The following is a 17,841-nucleotide window of genomic DNA, read 5'->3' as shown; positions in this document are numbered from 1 at the left end:
ACGTGAGCACAAGAGAGAGGAAAACACCCTACAATGAGTTGAAACATTAATTCTGCTTTTTTGTGCCGCCCCACTATTTGTAGTGCCCCCCACTCCTGATCTGTGCTATAGCTCGTTTCTTTCCCTCTTTGATTAATTCATTTAATCCAGCAAATTAATTCACTGTTTTCTCCTCCTTATCTTACTGCATGCTGATCCCTGCTGTATTTATCACAAGCAACACTGATCACCGTGATTTTATCTCCTTTCTCCTCAGATGAGTTCATTCAGTACGAGGGCGCTGACGCTTCTCTCATCGGTTTTTGGGGCCTGCGGTCTCCTGTTGGTGGGCGTCGCTGTGTCGACAGACTACTGGCTGCTGATGGAGGAGGGAATCGTCCTGCAGCAGAACCAGACCACTGAGGTCAAGATGGCGCTGCACTCTGGCCTCTGGAGGGTCTGCTTTGTGGCCGGTTGGTAACAGTTCCACAGTATAAAATTAATTATATTTACATAAGCTCAGTTTAGTTATGTTTTAAGTCAGTTAGTAATCATGCTTTTCCGTGTGACGTAAATTTTTTTCAGGATAAAGATAATTTGATGCCATTGATTTATACATTTAGTCCCACAGCCAAAGTTACTTTTTTTGCCATGATTATACTTATTTATTAAAAATCGCCCTCTTTCATATTTATTTTATAGTATGAGCCACAGTCACAAACCTTATTGTCAAAGTGTGGCTTTTGATCGACGTTTCAACAACAAAATGCTAATGTCTGGATACACAACAGTGAAAAAAAATATGGCAGCAATTCATAAAACAAGCAACCCAAAGGGAGAGCCTTATCTTTGCCATTCAGTCTAAGGCTCGCAGCTGGTACAGTTAAAGTTCAGCTCATCTGAGGGACTAACATTATTGAATTTGCTCTCTTAATCCACTCTGAGGTTTTGGAAAAAAATCAGTCTTTATATAAACGCTGAGCACTGCGTCTGTTCCACACGTCTGATTATGAATCGAAGTGAAACAGTTAAAATATATTGATTTCATGTTCCACAATGTTTACAATGAATTAACTTTTTTCTTGGCACATTGGTTCAAATAAATTTTGCTCTGTCACATTTGTTGTGTTCAAGGCTTAAACAATGCATGACAGCTGCTAATGAAAACAGCAGACTATGTGCACATGGTAAGCTTCATGTGCAACAAGGACCCGTGTCCTGACCTGCAGAAGATCAGAAACTGAGTTAGATTACCTTTATCCCTTTTTCCCCAGACAAATGCTGGTACCCAATCTGGAGCATCAGAAAAAGAGGGCAGGAGAATAAATACACGTATATGTGTGTTGACTCAGCAGGGATAAAAGCTGAGAATCGTTATTTCATGCCAGAGAGCCGTGACACATTTTCCAGATATCTTTACCATAAACTGATGCAAAAATGTTCATTAAAAAATTCACCATGATGCAGGAATTTCTCTGGTAGATACTGAGACCCACCACAAAGTCAGTGGTTTCCAAGTTGGAGCCAATGACATCAGTGGCTATTGGCGGGGCTCCACTGTGAGGTGCTGCAGCCCACAGATTTTTCCATTACAAAAATTACCCCCAGATAAGCTGTATAATACTCAGTCACCAGCATCCTGGTGGAACAGAAGCATTAGAGACATTTTGAGTGTCCTGATAGTTCGACCCTCTGCTGTACGAAACATCACAGATATCTAACTCGGGCATATTATGGGCATTAAACTCGTAAATAAGATCCAAACATGACGTCAGCTGTTGGATGATGCGTAGCTAAAGACTATGCTCAAATCTAACTTCTTAAAATATATACAATAATTATTAGGAGTGGAAGAAGAAGTCACCTGTGGCAGAATTTGGCTTTGTTAGATAATTGTTTTTGAACCGAATGATAAAAAAGGTATTTTCACTCATACATGCAAACAAACACCAGCAGGCAGGACGCCGAGACACAAATAGCTGTCCTTATTGCAGTAGCTGTCTCTGTCTTTCGGGTCATGATGGTGTTGCTCTGGGGAGGTGGCCATGTTTGTGTTTCCCTGTTGTCTGACGCCTGGTACAAAAGGTCAGAGGAGGGAAAACGCCAGTGGCATTTGGAAGAGAGTGTGTGGGTGAGAGAGGGAGGAGAGCTATCACATTTGTCTGCAGATTTGTGCATCATTTTCTGGCATATTTTTGTATACATACAGATGTCAGGTTTGTGTGTTGTGTATTGCATGTGTGTGTCTGTGGCTACAGTTTGAGGTTAATCGTTGTGTCTGCATTCAGCTCCTCTCCCTCTCTGCTCAGACCTTGTTTTCTCCCGAACCTCCTGACCTCCATCTGTCTCTGCCTCTAATTCACTTTTTCTCTCCCTTCCATTCTCTGCCTCCCTGTTTCTGTTTTTTTTAAACTCATCTCTTTTGAGATGCCTCGCTTCTCTTTCACCTCTCATTTTATTTGTCCTTTCTAAATCTCTTTGTCTCCACTGTCGCTCTGTCTCAGTCTGGCTGCCTGCCCTTTCTCTGGGTTTTATAACCTCTGTTTTTACTTTGTTTGTTTATACTGGTTTTATTTCTGCATGCGCATAATTCCACGATTGTTTGCCACCCAAACAAGTCCAACCGTGCTACCCGCTCGTGGCTTTCCTTTTTCTCATCTTTCTTTCTTTTTCACTTTTTTTCTTTCTCCCCCAGGGCCCGAGAAGGGCAGATGTGTGGCATCGGAATATTTCACAGAGCCAGAGATAGAGATCACGACAGAAAACACAGCCAACATACTCAGTAAGTCACTTTCATACACACACAGACTCTTATATTTATTTGAAATTTCAAAGCTTTCACCTTCTTTTAAATCTGCATCTAGAGAAAGTCTCTCGTAGGAAGACAGACCAGACTCACCAACATTTCTGTCTTTAGATCTGTTTCACATCAGTCTATTATTGTTTTCTAATTTGTCTTCTCAGTGCTAAATAGAGCTGTGACTCTATGAGTCACTCAACAAAAGACACACAAAATACATGCATACATATCTTTTGTTGACTTAAATATTCCTTACATATGGTTTTTGTGATGCCTCGTGTGGGTCTGTAATATAAGAACAAAGGAATAAAAACAAGTTTCAAAGGAAAGAGGAGAGCGCTGCATGGCTCTGACGACTGATCTGACAGGTGCTCTCTGGTGGTTCAGGTAGAAATAATAAAAAAACACTTGTTACTGGAAGATATTATGTGGGGCAAGTATGAAAATGGGAAAACTGAAGCATCTTCTCTTTGATTAAACAGAATGGGAATTACCATTAAACTTAAAACACCAGTTCTCCTAAAGACAGAGCACCTATTTGTGCAACATATGGTTCTACATGCGATATACAGATCATAAGATCAGAAGTTGTTTCTAAAGGCTTACATGTTGCTTACAGTTCAGGGTATACATGAAGTTTAATACATTTTATTGTTTTGTGTTTGGTTTTGCTACATTAGATCATTGCATGTCTCCACCACTACACCTTTCACTTCAACAGATTTATATAACAATAATATTACATTTTATTCATGTCACATTACAAACATTGGTTACAAAGTGCTTTACAAAACACAAATGACACTCAGGGTGACAACCCCACGATAGGTTTAATAAGCAGAGTTAAAGCAACAACAACAAATACAAATGTTAAAATGGAAAAGTTAAATAAACACTGAATAATACACCAATAAATAAATTAATGAATTATTTAATATAAATTATTTATAGTAAAAGAGATTTTCTAATGGATATAATATGGATTTTTTTTTCGTGGTTAAATAAAGATTTAAAAAAAAGAGAGAGCCACGGCAATGACGCTAGAAGACCAGCTTCTCTGCCAGGTCACTTCGACTTTGGGTTTCAGTCATTACGCAGGACTGTACACAGAACGGTGGGACTGTTTTGGAGAGGACGTGAAGTTAGCACACTCCCTGTCTGTGTAAAGACTTCAAAACTTGATGGTTTCAAACAGAAAGTGCCTTCTTTAGTGAGATGAGCTGATGGAACGGTTAGACCAGTCTGACCCGAGAAACACAGGCAGTGGCTCAAGTCGTGAGGCCTGAGTAAATCTGTAATGGATGCAGGAGTGAGGCCATGTAAATGCAACTAATATCAGTTTGATCTCAAATGTGTTTAGCTAGTGTGGCCTTGTAAAAATGGGATGAGGGATGCAATGTTTTGCTGTCTCTTTGAATTTGTTAAAAGTCTGGCAGCTGAATTTTCAACAAGCTGGAGGCAGGAGATGGTCTTTTAACTCAGGCTTGAGTACAGAGTGTTACAATAGTCCAAAAGTAATGAGATTATTAAAAATGAATACATTTTACATGATTTCTTAGTTGGAGGAACCATGGCTGTACTACATTACCGGTGTATAGGTGTAACCTGTGTTAGCTCTGTATCTAAGATCACCCAAATACTGAAAATTCACATTTCACTCGTGATTTTTCTACTGCTTTTAGAGATAAGATGCACATTTTTCAGGTTTGGTTTTTAAGTTTTCCCTTCCTTCAAATATCTGTTCCATGTAGGTTACTGATGTCTAAGAAATGGGAAGCATCTGGTGCAAGACCTAATGAAAATAATCTAGTCCATTTCAGCAGAAAGAAGATTGATGCACTCTTTAGTTTTATGTTTGGTGGCACAGCTGAGCTTTAGGCTTGTGGACAAACTGCACTGATTCAGATGCCACTGATGAGCAAGTGCCAAACCATTTCCTCATGTGCCAAAAAATGCTCCAGGCATGTCTGCATGTTTGCTAACATGATTTTTGTTAACTTAAACTTTTTGTAGGAATTCGTAAATTAAGTCAATTATGCCAGATTTTTTTTAATCAAATGTTGCTAACCAAATAACCTATAAAGCAACATTTTTATTTGAAAAAAAAAAAAAACTATTTCAGAGTTCACCATTTGTTTTTTTTTCCTTTTGTCTTTGAGCTGTTTTAATGATTCAAGATGTTGACACTATGAACTGGCCCTCTGCAGTTTGCTCTTTGAAGTAAAGCACACACTCAGTGTTGTTAAAGACACCAGGGGGAAGACGTGTGCTCCGCTTAATGCTAGATAAATGTCCTCAGGTACATGCACAAGTCATAACACTGCAGCAGCTCAGTCGGAGAGGTTACTGAATAAATCATAGACCTTACTCAACGTAACACTGAGACAGCTCCAGCAGTATTCTGGTTATACATATGTTCAGTGAAAATTCCTGTGGTTACTTGAAGATTTCTGACAACACAAAAAGACAACGTGTTATCATAACTGTTCAGTACAGTAGAAGTAATTCTTGTTCTTGTAAATAAAAGGGGATACACAGTCTCGTCCTAATGAACTGGCTCTCCCATGTGTTGGTTGTGTCTCCAGTATCAGTCTTAATACCCCTCACTGCATTGCATAGCATACATAATGTTGTTCAGCTTGTGTTTAGTTGTTTTGTCCTTGAGAGTAACTAGTTTTGACCTGGCTCTGCTCAGCCGGGATGTTGTGCATGAGAAAAATTCTTTGCACGTCTTTAATTCACACCTTCATTCATGTGACCCTTAGTGACTCACATGGTGATCTCTCAGGACAGCCTCCAAGGTGACAACCCCACGATGAGTTTAATACCTGGAACTCGCCATCAGTTTTTAGAAGTGGCGAAGCTTTTCAGATGAGAGGTGACACATCTTCATGACCATAAAAGGAGGTCCATTTGCCTCTAACTCAAGTGCTTAAGAGTACCATGAAGTAGATGACTAAGAACTTACACAGACCAACCACAATAAAGCTGAGGCTATATAAAATAAAAGGCGATTGGAAATAATTACTACATGCAGCAACCAGTATGATGGTAAATGCAGTTATCTGACTCTTAATGGTTTGATAGTTTTATGGTGAAATGGTGTGCTACACTATGCTACACCTTTGTGGTTACAGTGATCATTGGGGCAGATTTTCCAATTTTCCCACGACTAAAGAAAACACAGAATTTGTAAAAATAGATGTAACAACATGATACACCTTAAATGATTTAAAATACACAAAACATCCCAAACACAAAGTCACAACGTTGTTATTATGTGCAGCAACATGGCATTAGACATTTTGGGGCTTTAGAGAAATATTCTGCTCAGTATGAAAAAATCCACTTTATCGACTTCATGTGTCGTAGTTAATTTGCCTGAAGCTTTATTTTTAATTTAGGAAATAATTTGGTAACATTTCAAATTATTCTTGATTAATGTGACCATTTCTGAAGTCTTAAACTTTTATGAGTTTGAAGTTCCTCATTTTTATTCGTATCACACACTCCTTCTTCTACTAATCCTCCTTCCTTTTCTTTTCTTCAGAAATGGTCCGGACCGCCACTCCCTTCCCCATGGTCTCCCTGCTCTTTGTCTTCACCGCCTTTGTAATCAGCAACATCGGGCACATTCGGCCGCAGCGCACCATCCTCGCCTTCGTTTCTGGTATATTCTTCATTCTGTCAGGTAAAGTTAATCTCAAATGAAAGTGTGAGTGGGATAAATAAAATATCCTCAGCCTGTGCACACTAACTGTTGTTCATGAGGCGGCATGTTACTCATGGAAACAATCAAAACCTCACAGAACTCCTGGAACAACCGCACACAACTACGCTTTTCTTGTCACAGTTTGTTTCCTGATTTTCCAATTATTCTGCTGGTTTTTTCAGTCATTGCAGAGCCGCCTCGGAGACAAACATAAGCACACAGCTGTCATAAAATCTGTGGACGGAGGGTCTGCAGAGAGAAAACACATTCTCTGGTTATACAAGAAACACAAAATCAAATGTTCTCATTGTATTGATGCCAAAAAATAAAAGTGAGCTCCATCAAATTAATGGAACATATGCACATCCTGAGGACATTTCAGCTGCCAGGCACTCTCAGGGGTTTATGGTCAGGTGATTAAATCCAACTGTGAACTCTCATCAACTGCTTGCAGGTCAGTCTCTCCTTGCCTCGCTTTAAATTGCAGGCTTTACCGTCCGTGATGGTGGAAGATTTAAAGCTCATTGCAGTGCTACAGATAAAAAGGCTTTAGCAAAAGCTTCGTAGTCTATTAGGGATTATAGTGGTTGAGGTTATAGGTTCTATAATAGCATTTTTAACTTGTTGTCCTTAGAGTTAGTTTGATTTTAGTTAGAAAGCTCTTCTCTTTCTTGTTGTGCTGTAGCATAACAGTTGTGAACACCTAAGCCTTGAAGGTGTCAAACTCCTCCTTCACCCGTCTGCTTAGATAAGATGTTAAATAGCAACCAGGCAGCAGACGAGAGGTGCACTTGTTAAAAGTCAACATTCCTAAAGGTTAATAAAAGAGACGGCTCAGTGGATGGAAGATTCACTCTGCAGCTCTTCTAAGTGTTTCCCAGCTGACAGCTTGTCAGGCCGTACCTTGTTCTTGCTGCTGGCTGAACAGTGAATGGGGCTTAATTCCAAATAATTGCTCTCCGCTGGAGGAGCTACAGGGCAGCAGTGATTTGAGGTCTTGCTGTGGGCTTTTGGTAAAAACTTTCAACATAAGTCAAACCATCTGGAAAGTAGCTTTAGTACATTTTGACGTTTCAATCAGAAATTCAGTAATGAGGAGGTTATTTTTATTCGGGATGACACATTTGGGGTCTGAGCCAAAACTCTCCCATTATTTCACTGCAGTAAGTGGACTGGACATCAACTTCCAGTGCAGTCGAGTTCTATCCCAGTGGAAAGTTACTGGGTGTAACTGTTTTGTGTGGTTGATCACACTAGGTGACCCTTATGGTGCTTTTAAAAAACGAGATTTACTTTATCTGTAACACTCACCCAAATTATATTATGCGGCTTAAAGTGTGCACACAACCCCGACTAGATATATTTGGCCCGGAGGTATTTATCATGGGCTCATCTCCAGCAAAACAGAGTTTTAAACAGCAGTGTGTCTCCAACATTTTTTGAATGTATTTCAACATGACGGTGCCTTTTATCATGCCTCCAAAGAAGAGGTTTTCCCTATTTTTGTGCAGAGCAACCTGCACAAAGACCCGACTTAAAGCTCATCTTCCTTTGGGATGAACTTAAATGTTAACTGCGAGCCAGGTCCCTTTACCTCTTATCAGTACTGGAGCTCACTAATGCCTCTTTCAACTAAACTGGAGCAAATCCTTGCAGCCAACCAAAGAGGATCTCTTATAGTGACAACTTAATGTCCACAGTTTTGGAGAGACATGCTCAACAATGAAAGTGGATTCAATGTTAGTTGTCCACATACCTTTCTCAGGTGGAAACATACTTTTTACCCAGAGACTGTATTGTGCTACAGCAGATCAATGAAATTGTGTTATGAAAGAGACTTTTTCAGGAAGTCTTTGGACTCTTTGACCACGTTAGTGCTATGGATCAATTTCTTTTATAAGCAAATAATATAAAAAGCATTTTTTGCATGGCTTGGATTTTTTGTCATTAGTTTCTGTCCCAGCACTTCCTTTTAAATGTTTGATACATTTTCTCATGCACCCTTGTTAGTCTTTAATGGTTTGTTCTTTTTACATCAGTTTTCTGAACGACCTGTTTCCAGTCAGTTTCATTTCCTAGTATTTATGCTTATTGTGTAGCACTTTCAAGCTGCTAGATTATCTTGTCTCTTGACAGCAAAGTTTTTTTTTTTTTTTAAGTTTTGAATACTTCTTGATATCTACCTGAGGGGTGTACACCAAAGTTTGACATAGTCTGGCTTTTTTTTTTTTTCAGTTTACTGGCTCAACAACACCTAAAAACCCATAATAGGTAATAATCCCTCTTTGTTGACTCAGGTTTGTTGCTTCAGTCTCTGTGCACAGAAACACACAGTAAATGTGTTGTTTCACTCTTCATCAAAAAAAACCAAAAGGAGCGGCTGCCTGCTTCAGACGTTATCAGAGGACAGGCGATAGCAGGCAAAAGTCAAGATTGATACTGCAAAAGAGCCAAGAGAGCATCTGTCAGAAAATTGTGAAATAAAAGGAGCATATGTAGTGCTTTTTTGGCACTCGGTGCACTCTCAGTGCTGCTGTTTATGTCTAATGTGACAGCTGCACATTAGAGCTCTGAAAATGTAAAATTGGTACATTAAACATCTGTGCATTCAGTTCAGATGCTGTCCCGCAGCCTGATAAGGGAGATTTGGAAAGCACGTTAGTGTTTGTTCCAGCAGACTTGTAAATTCCTGCGACTGTGACTGACACATTTCACTTTGTGATGTTAGTTTTCCTTTACCAGTTAATCTATATCTCACTTAGAGCATCTTGTAAAAGACTGTGTGAGAATGTGACACTGATTTTAAATCTCAGAAATCTCACTTTAAGCTCTAAATATGCACATGCAAGTACCATTATGAATATCTGTAAATGATTTACACTGATCAGTGGTCAGTGTTCATAATGTGTTAAAAAAAAAACACTGAGAAAACATGTAGGAGGAAAAATTCAACCTCGTAAAAACAAATGTGGATCGACAGCATCAAAAACAGAGCTGCTTTGTCCGAGGGTCCAGCAGGATTTTTTATAGTATGGAAAAATAAATACTTCACAGCCAGCAGTCCATGTAAAGAGCTCAGCTTTCCCCGACGGTGAGAGCCTGACATTGTACGTATGAAATTTGCTGCTGCAGTGCTTTGGGAGGTTTTTGGACAAGTCCTTATATTTGTCACCGCAGTAACTGACATGACTTCAAGTTTCCAAGGTTCTGTGAAAGAGCTTTAAATCAGCATGTAATAAATCATGTGATGTTGCCAACAAGCCGCAGTAATTGTTGAAATATAGATGTTTTTTCAATGTTTTTATGTTTTATGTTTATACATTATGGAAACAATCAGGAAACAGTGGACACATCAGCTTTGAAATTGTATTTAAATGAATAAGAAGACTCTTTGCTTTGCTATGCCTTGTATACGTCTTCCTGTTTCTTTTTCTAATCACAGTTAAAAACCAGTCTTCTCTCTTTAACACCACAACAGTGAAATGTTTTAATGAGCTCAGTGTCTCAGTTGTGCTTTGAGGGTCAGTGCAGCCAACAAGGTGACATCACCTCCTCGTGTCGCTGCAGGAAGGCCGGGTGACGTTTTTGCTCAGCTTCCTCGGATGGTCCATTAGTTGCTGAGATTTAGTTTTTTTGGAAGTCACTCTCTCTCTTACTATGAGCTGACAAGATGACATCACCTTCCTGTTTCTCTTTACTTTTTTTTTTTGTATTTCGTGCATGAGGGAGCTTTACCTCGCAGATGCCAGCTTAGCATGGTGGAGTGCTGACTGGACGCATGATGTCATAGGAATGTCGCCAAGCCAAGAAGGAGAAACACATTTATGCATCGACACGAGTCAAACACACACAAATCTGTGCATGAAACACATAATACCAAACACCAAACATGTGTACGTACACTTATACATATACATATATATATACACATATATATACATATATATATATATATATATATATATGTATATATATATATATGTATATATACATATATATGTATATGTATATATATAGATATATATATATATATACATATATATATATATATATGCAGGAGGAGATAGAAGCCACTGACATAAAGACAAGAAAGCTCCTTACCATGCATGGAGGGTTTCACCCCAAGTCCAGCACCCTGAGGCTGTACGCTAAGCGGAAGGAAGGGGGCCGGGGACTGGTGAGTGTCAGCACCACAGTCCAGGATGAGACAAGAAACATCCACGAATACATCACGAAGATGGCCCCAACTGACAGCGTGCTCAGTGAATACCTCAGGCAGCAGAAACCCAAGAAAGAGGAGGAAGGCGAGGAACCATCATGGAAGGACAGGCCCCTGCACGGTATGTATCACCGGCAGATAGAGGAGGTGGCTGATATACAGAAATCCTACCAGTGGCTGGACAAAGCTGGACTGAAAGACAGCACAGAGGCACTAATCATGGCAGCACAAGAACAAGCTCTGAGCACAAGATCCATAGAGGCTGGGGTCTATCACACCAGGCAAGACCCCAGGTGCAGGCTGTGTAAAGATGCCCCAGAGACAATCCAGCACATAACAGCAGGGTGCAAGATGCTAGCAGGGAAGGCATACATGGAACGCCATAACCAAGTGGCCGGCATAGTGTACAGGAACATCTGTGCCGAGTATAACCTGGAAGTCCCGAGGTCAAAATGGGAGATGCCCCCAAGGGTGGTGGAGAATGACCGAGCTAAGATCCTGTGGGACTTCCAGATGCAGACGGACAAAATGGTGGTGGCTAACCAACCGGACATAGTGGTGATAGACAAACAGAAGAAGACGGCTGTAGTGATCGATGTAGCGGTTCCGAATGACAGCAATATCAGGAAGAAGGAACACGAGAAGCTGGAGAAATACCAAGGGCTCAGAGAAGAGCTCGAGAGGATGTGGAGGGTGAAGGTAACGGTGGTCCCAGTGGTAATCGGAGCACTAGGTGCGGTGACTCCCAAGCTAGGCGAGTGGCTCCAGCAGATCCCGGGAACAACATCGGAGATCTCTGTCCAGAAGAGCGCAGTCCTGGGAACAGCTAAGATACTGCGCAGGACCCTCAAGCTCCCAGGCCTCTGGTAGAGGACCCGAGCTTGAAGGATAAACCGCCCGCAGGGGCGTGCTGGGTGTTTTTATATATATACATATACATTATATATATATATATATATATATATAATGTATATGTATATATATATATATGTGTACACATATATACATGTTAGAATTTGCTTTAATACATGTTAATATTTTTTCTGTTTTTTATATATATATTTCCATTATTTTCCCTTTTATAAATATGTATCATGTGTTCTCACCCAGTGTGTCCGTGGGTGGGCACAGTGGACAGCCAAGTCTGTAAATGTGATAACTTGGTGACATAGGATTTTCAAATTCACATCATAGGTGCATATACTAAAAACATTTGATGAGTTCAAGTTCCCGTGACCTTGACCTTTATTTAGGTCAATAAAGGAGGGCATGCTTTAGGGTAGGCCCGCCTTGTGATCGACGAGTGATGGCCACACGAGCTTGTATATCTTTGGATTCTCAGCCCTTTTCATGTTTGTCGCTGATCGCATCTTGTTTCAAAAAGTGAAAATAAATTAAATCCTCAAAAAATAAGGCTTCATAAAATAATGGGTGTTGTGACACCTATATTTTATATAAACTACACCTGCACGCATGTCGTCTGTCACCGCATCTCGTAACCACCTCTTCTGTCTTCTTCTATTCTAACTCGCTTTTCCACATCCTTCTCCCAGTATACCCAGTATCTGTCCTCTCCATGTGTCCAAGCTAATTAAACAAACCTCTCTTGCAGCTGATGAGTCCAACCAGAGTTGTCTTAATCCTGTCCATGCTTGTCACTCTCAACACAAGTCTCAGGATCTATAGCTGCCTCTAGTTCTGCGTCCTGTCTTTTCCTCAGCTGCACATTTCCAAGCCATAACTGGTCTCATGACCATCTCGTCGATGCCACATTTGATTAAGACTGAAACTATAATTATGTGGTCTTTAAATGGGAATTTGAAGTCTACTAATGAAAAAAGCAAAAAAGAAAACAAAAGGTTTATTAAGAGCATCTGAAAGAGGATCAGTTTTTTATATTTTTTATTCTCTTTTTTTTAGTTTTATGTTTGTTTGTTTGGAAACAGACTCTCAGAATAAACCCTGACAGCCTCTTTTCACCTTTGCTGAAGTTCTGTCGCTTAAAAAAAGAAAAATCAACAACAATTGTTGGGCTTCTTTTGAGAAGTAGTCTGTGATTTCTGTCCTGTTGTTCACGGCTGAAAGCGTGAGGTGAGAAATCGATGGCTGATGATTGCCAGTTTCACTTCTGAACAGCAAATTGACGACACTTAAGCTCACTTCTATTGTGCGCTATTCTCTTTTCGTTTGCCATAAAAGAGCATGCTCCACATATCAGTGAGAATGACATCGCGCGGTTGCAGAAAATCAGCATGTGTGTATTTTTCTTGTGAAAACTTGCCATCAGTCACAAAGCAGCCTGAGGTTATAACATGGTGACTGTGTACCAGCTGTTTCCTCTGTTTTCTCCTGTCTGTCCTTCCTCCAGTAATTTTCTCCCCTCTCTGCCGTTTCTCCACCTCCTCTCCAATGAATGTGTGTGTGCTCATTCATGCGTGTTCATGGGTCCTAGCACCACATGTCTGGGAGGCCTTTACCGAGATGTGCATTCAGTTCACAACACTGCCATCTGATGGCCAAATGAAGGAAACGCAGTGTTCAGACTAATCCCCTTCTTTTTCCACTAATAGAGCAGTTTGACATGAAATGAGGATTGACTTTAAACTTAAAAATATCACAATATAGATGAGTACTTATCACCAAAGTCTTGTTGCCTGTAAATACAGCATATGATAACAATTTTCTTTTTGATATGTGTTGACTTTTCTGTAGGTGGGATGCTTTCGACATCCAGTCAGTCATTTGTTGTTCAGTCACCTGAATCATATACACTGTTGTCTTTTGTTGGATTTTTGTATCAACTTTTATCTTTTCTTGGGGGCTATGAAATTGAAAGGTCAATTACTACTTTTTATCCTAGATATTAGTCTGTTACACAACAAAAAGTATCTAGTGAACACATATTTTTAGTCAGGAGTCGTGCTTGACCAGCACTGGTTGCATCTATCCATCCATCCATTCACTTCTGTTTTCAGGGTCGCGGGGGGCGCTGGAGCCTATCCCAGCTGTCATAGGGCGAGAGGCGGGCTACACCCTGGACAGGTCACCAGTCTGTCGCAGGGCCAACACACAGGGACAGACAACCATTCACACTCACATTCACACCTAGTGACAATTTGGATTATCCAATTAACCTATCCCCTCAAACTGCATGTCTTTGGACGGTGGGAGGAAGCCAGAGTACCCGGAGGGAACCCACGCAAACACGGGGAGAACATGCAAACTCCACACAGAAAGACCCCGGCCTGATGGTGGAATTGAACTCAGGACCTTCTTGCTGTGCAGCAACAGTGCTAACTAGCACTGGCACGGTGGTATATTTATCAATCAATAGATGCTGGTTGCATCTATTGATTGATAAATATATCTGTGGTGGAGGTGTGGTCACCGGCTCAGCTGCAGGGGAGGAGCGAGGCAGTGCCAAGGAGGCTGGAGGGACAGGTGTCGGGGATTTCACTAACGAGGCTTCTCCCTTTACATATAGTGAAGCCGGAGACCTGGAAAGTTAAAGTGGGTGCTGAACCAGTCAACAAAGCATTTTTGTGCGATTTGCAATAAACACTCCTCAAATTGATGCAGTCTGTTGGGTTAATCACTACAATGTCCCTAAATAATGTTGTCTTAACTGTAAGCTGTCTCAATCATGAACATAGGGGACAACAATGATAGGATAATTCATGACATGTTGTGCAGCTGTGTCCAACATACATTTACATTTTTAAGGAGGAGCACAGCAGATCTGCTGAGCTACAGAGTCTCTGTGACATGTCAGTGTAGCAGCCTAAATATGGCTTCACACATTTTTGGAAGCTCCATGTAGGCTAGTGTTTATATATATATTTATTTATTTCAGTGTTATGTAGCACAGTCTGCGAGATGAATCCACCAGTGACACTTTTAAGAGAAAATGAGCTGTAAGGTGATTTTAAGTGGAAGCATCTGCATCATTTGCTGTGTTTGGAATGAGAGGGTTTCACTGTTGAAGGATTTTGCAGGTCAGTTGCTGTGGTTAGTCTGTCGACAGGGGAGGAACTGACGCACTCCTAATGAGGCTTCGCTTCTCCCATACGAAGTGTGTTTGTGGGATTGTGTTCTTGTTTATCTCTTTTTGCCACGGCACAGCTTGTTTCTCAGCCTATTTACAGTACAAGCAGGACACATTATCATTAGCTATTCCAGCTACAAAGTGCACACATGCACACAAATACACACGCGCACAAACAAGAAGAAAGGCCCATTCAGATGGGATTAGTATTTCAGGGTAACCGGGGAATGCAGCATTAGCCTCGCCCCTCCTGTTTACTGGTTATTTGTAGTTTGGAGGTTTGTTAAACATTTATGAGGGATAGAGAACTAAATGTCATAATCTGCTTGTTTTTTTCTTTTTGCTCTTGTATTTAACATGAAACTGTTTTGACTCTTTCAAAAATGATACACTTTGCACATTTAGATGAGTATATAGTGGTGTCTTATAGTATATTACGCCCTGTCCAAAACATTGGTATGTACAGATGTTTGTCTTAGTGTGTTTACAGTGACAGTCCATTATTTTAATTGTCAGAATGAACTCATCTTAACCTCTTGGCTACACTAATTTCCAGAAGCCCTAAAAGGTGACAGTAAAAACGATCGTGTTCCTTGTTCTCTCACAGAGGATCTGTTATATCTTTGAGTCATTGTGGTCACTTCTTATTACAAAAAAACAGAAGTATGTGTTTCAGATATGTTATTTAATCCATTTATACTTTTAATTCCTAACTATTCTCCACAGTGGAGATGAGCTAATGAATCCACTGTAGGACCATCACTGCTTCAAATACTGTGTGTAAAATAAACTAATACTAGAATGCAATGATTTGCAAATACATTGAACCCCATATTTAGCTGCAAAGAGTAACTTAAAATGTATAAACAATCCTATAGCATCTACACATGTTGAGTATATCACACCCCGTGTCTCAAACAGAGGCTACCTAAACTTTAAAGACTAACAGTAGATAGTGTCATGGCACTGGGTCTGTAAATTCTGGTTTCAGTTATAATTCTCTGATGTCGTATGCTTCATGGTTCTGTTTCCTTGCCTCCCCCGTGTCCACGTTTCATATGTAGTCTGTCATGTCTTGTTTCCTGTTTTTTTTTTTTTTTTCAGTTTCACATCCTGTGTTTCACAACTGTATTCAGTTTTGCTTCCACCCTGTCTGATTTTGTCTGATTACTTCCAGCTGTGTTTCCCTCCTGTTTCACATCCCCTCATTATCCTCTGTGTATTTAGTCTTCTGTCTTCCTCTGCCAGTTGTCGTGTTGTCCCACATTGCTGTGTGTCCTTCTTGTGGTCTTTGGTCTCCCTGGTGTTCATAGTTAGCTTCTAGTTTGTCTGTTTATTGTTCCCTAACTTCCCCGTCCTTTGGTTCCAGTGTAGATTACGTTTTCTTATTTTGTATTTTTTTGAGTTTTTCTACAGTGGAATAAATCTGCCTCTCTTACTTAATCCCTTTGAGTTTCGAGTCCTGCTTATCTACAACTATCTACAAACCAGGTGTTCCCGTGTTATCTTAAAGGTGTCCGGGTCAAGTCTTCCTGGTCCGTACTCCTGCTGTTTGTTTATGAAAGCAGATATAAGCTATATATTTGAAAAGCAAATAAAACCTTAACACTGTCAAATAATAATCAGTGTTTTTGAGATTACGTTTAGAAAAATAAAACACCTTCTCTGTTTACTAAAGGGTCTGCACAGTACCAGCATCTAACTGCAGCCTACTCAAATGTGATGACAAGCAGACTGCAAACAAAAACCAGAAAGCTTTTTGTAACTTAAATCGTGTCCCTTTTATACGACTTCTGCATATTGATGTGCAGATATGTGTTTATAGAGGTTACCAGCCTGCAGGAATACCCTGTTCCTGAGGGAGTTCCTGTGCCTGCTCTGGGGAAAGCAGATGGCTCAGAATAACATCCAACACTTGACTCATCTTCTGATGTTACATTTTACTTATGCAAGGAGACGGGGATACGCTATATTATCCTACAGCGAGACCATCTATCTTTATCACTGTGTGATTACCATATGTGTGTATTTGTGCTCTTGCAGGTCTTAGTCTGGTGGTGGGTCTGGTTTTGTACATCTCCAGTATTAACGATGAGGTGATGAACCGACCTCGAGAGCCCGAGCAGTTCTTCCACTATCACTACGGCTGGTCCTTTGCCTTCGCCGCCTCCTCCTTCCTCCTCAAAGAGGTGATTGAAGCATGCTAATACGCACCCCCACACGCATTCACAAAGAGTTAATCAAGCACGAACACGCACGGCTGCTGCACACAGACAAACACGTGTGTGATCGCATGCTGAATGGAAAACTCACACACTGCAGATGTGCTTGGGCACAGTGAGAAGTTCCCAGTGACACAAAAATGTGCTGCTGCTCAACATTTATAAAGCCTTAATGTTCACGCAGAGATTGTTTGGAATCTTGCTTGGATGTCGACCATGCTGTCTAAACATGTGCACACACACACGCATGCACGCTTGCTGAAAATGCAGAATTATTCAGCTAAACACACACACATTTAAAAAGTGCCTGCGTAGGAGCCCGTCATCCTGCCCGCATCAATATTCATAAATGTTAATAGCTTGAATACTTGAGGGCAGCAGCTCTGTCGCAGCACAGCTTCATATGCATCCAAATATTCCTCACTGGGAGAAAGAGGGTGCTCCACTCCTCCTTCATCTTTCATCCTTCATTCCTTCCATTTCATCTCTGTCCCTTTTGTCTTTCTCCTTTCCCTTTTCCTGCTGCCTCTTCTTCTCTGCTTCACTCAAGTCTTTTCTCTCTATATGTCCTCTACTTTTATCTTGTCTCTTTCTCTCTCCTTTTATCTTCAGTTCTTTAATCCTCTGTTGTCCCCTCCTCCTTCTTCTTCTTATCTCCTCTGCTGTCCTCTTGCATGGTGTGCCTTAACTTCATCTTTTGCTCTCTTCTCTCTTACTTCATATTGTACCATTTCTGCCCTTCCCACTTCTTCTTTTCACCATCGTTTCTTTTATCTTAGTCCTCCCTCTTCAGTTATCTTTCAGTCTATAATCCTGTTTTCTTCTTCCAATCTCCTCCTCCAGTCCTCGCTTAAATCTTTGTCT

General features: G+C 40.6%; 1 protein-coding gene across 2 annotated transcripts in view; it reads left to right on the top strand.

The window, feature by feature from the left end:
- cacng7a (calcium channel, voltage-dependent, gamma subunit 7a) overlaps positions 1-17,841 on the top strand; it is a 42,619-nt gene that overhangs the window by 16,866 nt on the left and 7,912 nt on the right. For both annotated transcript variants that reach the window (XM_003452717.4, XM_005457557.4), the window contains exons 2-5: positions 257-452; positions 2,675-2,761; positions 6,330-6,470; positions 16,799-16,944. In XM_003452717.4, the coding sequence (XP_003452765.1) occupies positions 257-452; positions 2,675-2,761; positions 6,330-6,470; positions 16,799-16,944 (570 nt within the window). The remainder of the gene's footprint in view (positions 1-256; positions 453-2,674; positions 2,762-6,329; positions 6,471-16,798; positions 16,945-17,841) is intronic.

The sequence above is a fragment of the Oreochromis niloticus genome, linkage group LG22, assembly GCF_001858045.2.
Source record: "Oreochromis niloticus isolate F11D_XX linkage group LG22, O_niloticus_UMD_NMBU, whole genome shotgun sequence".
Lineage (NCBI taxonomy): Eukaryota > Metazoa > Chordata > Actinopteri > Cichliformes > Cichlidae > Oreochromis > Oreochromis niloticus.
The sequence above is the reverse complement of the archived record's forward strand: the minus strand, read 5'-3'. Positions and strand labels throughout refer to the sequence as shown.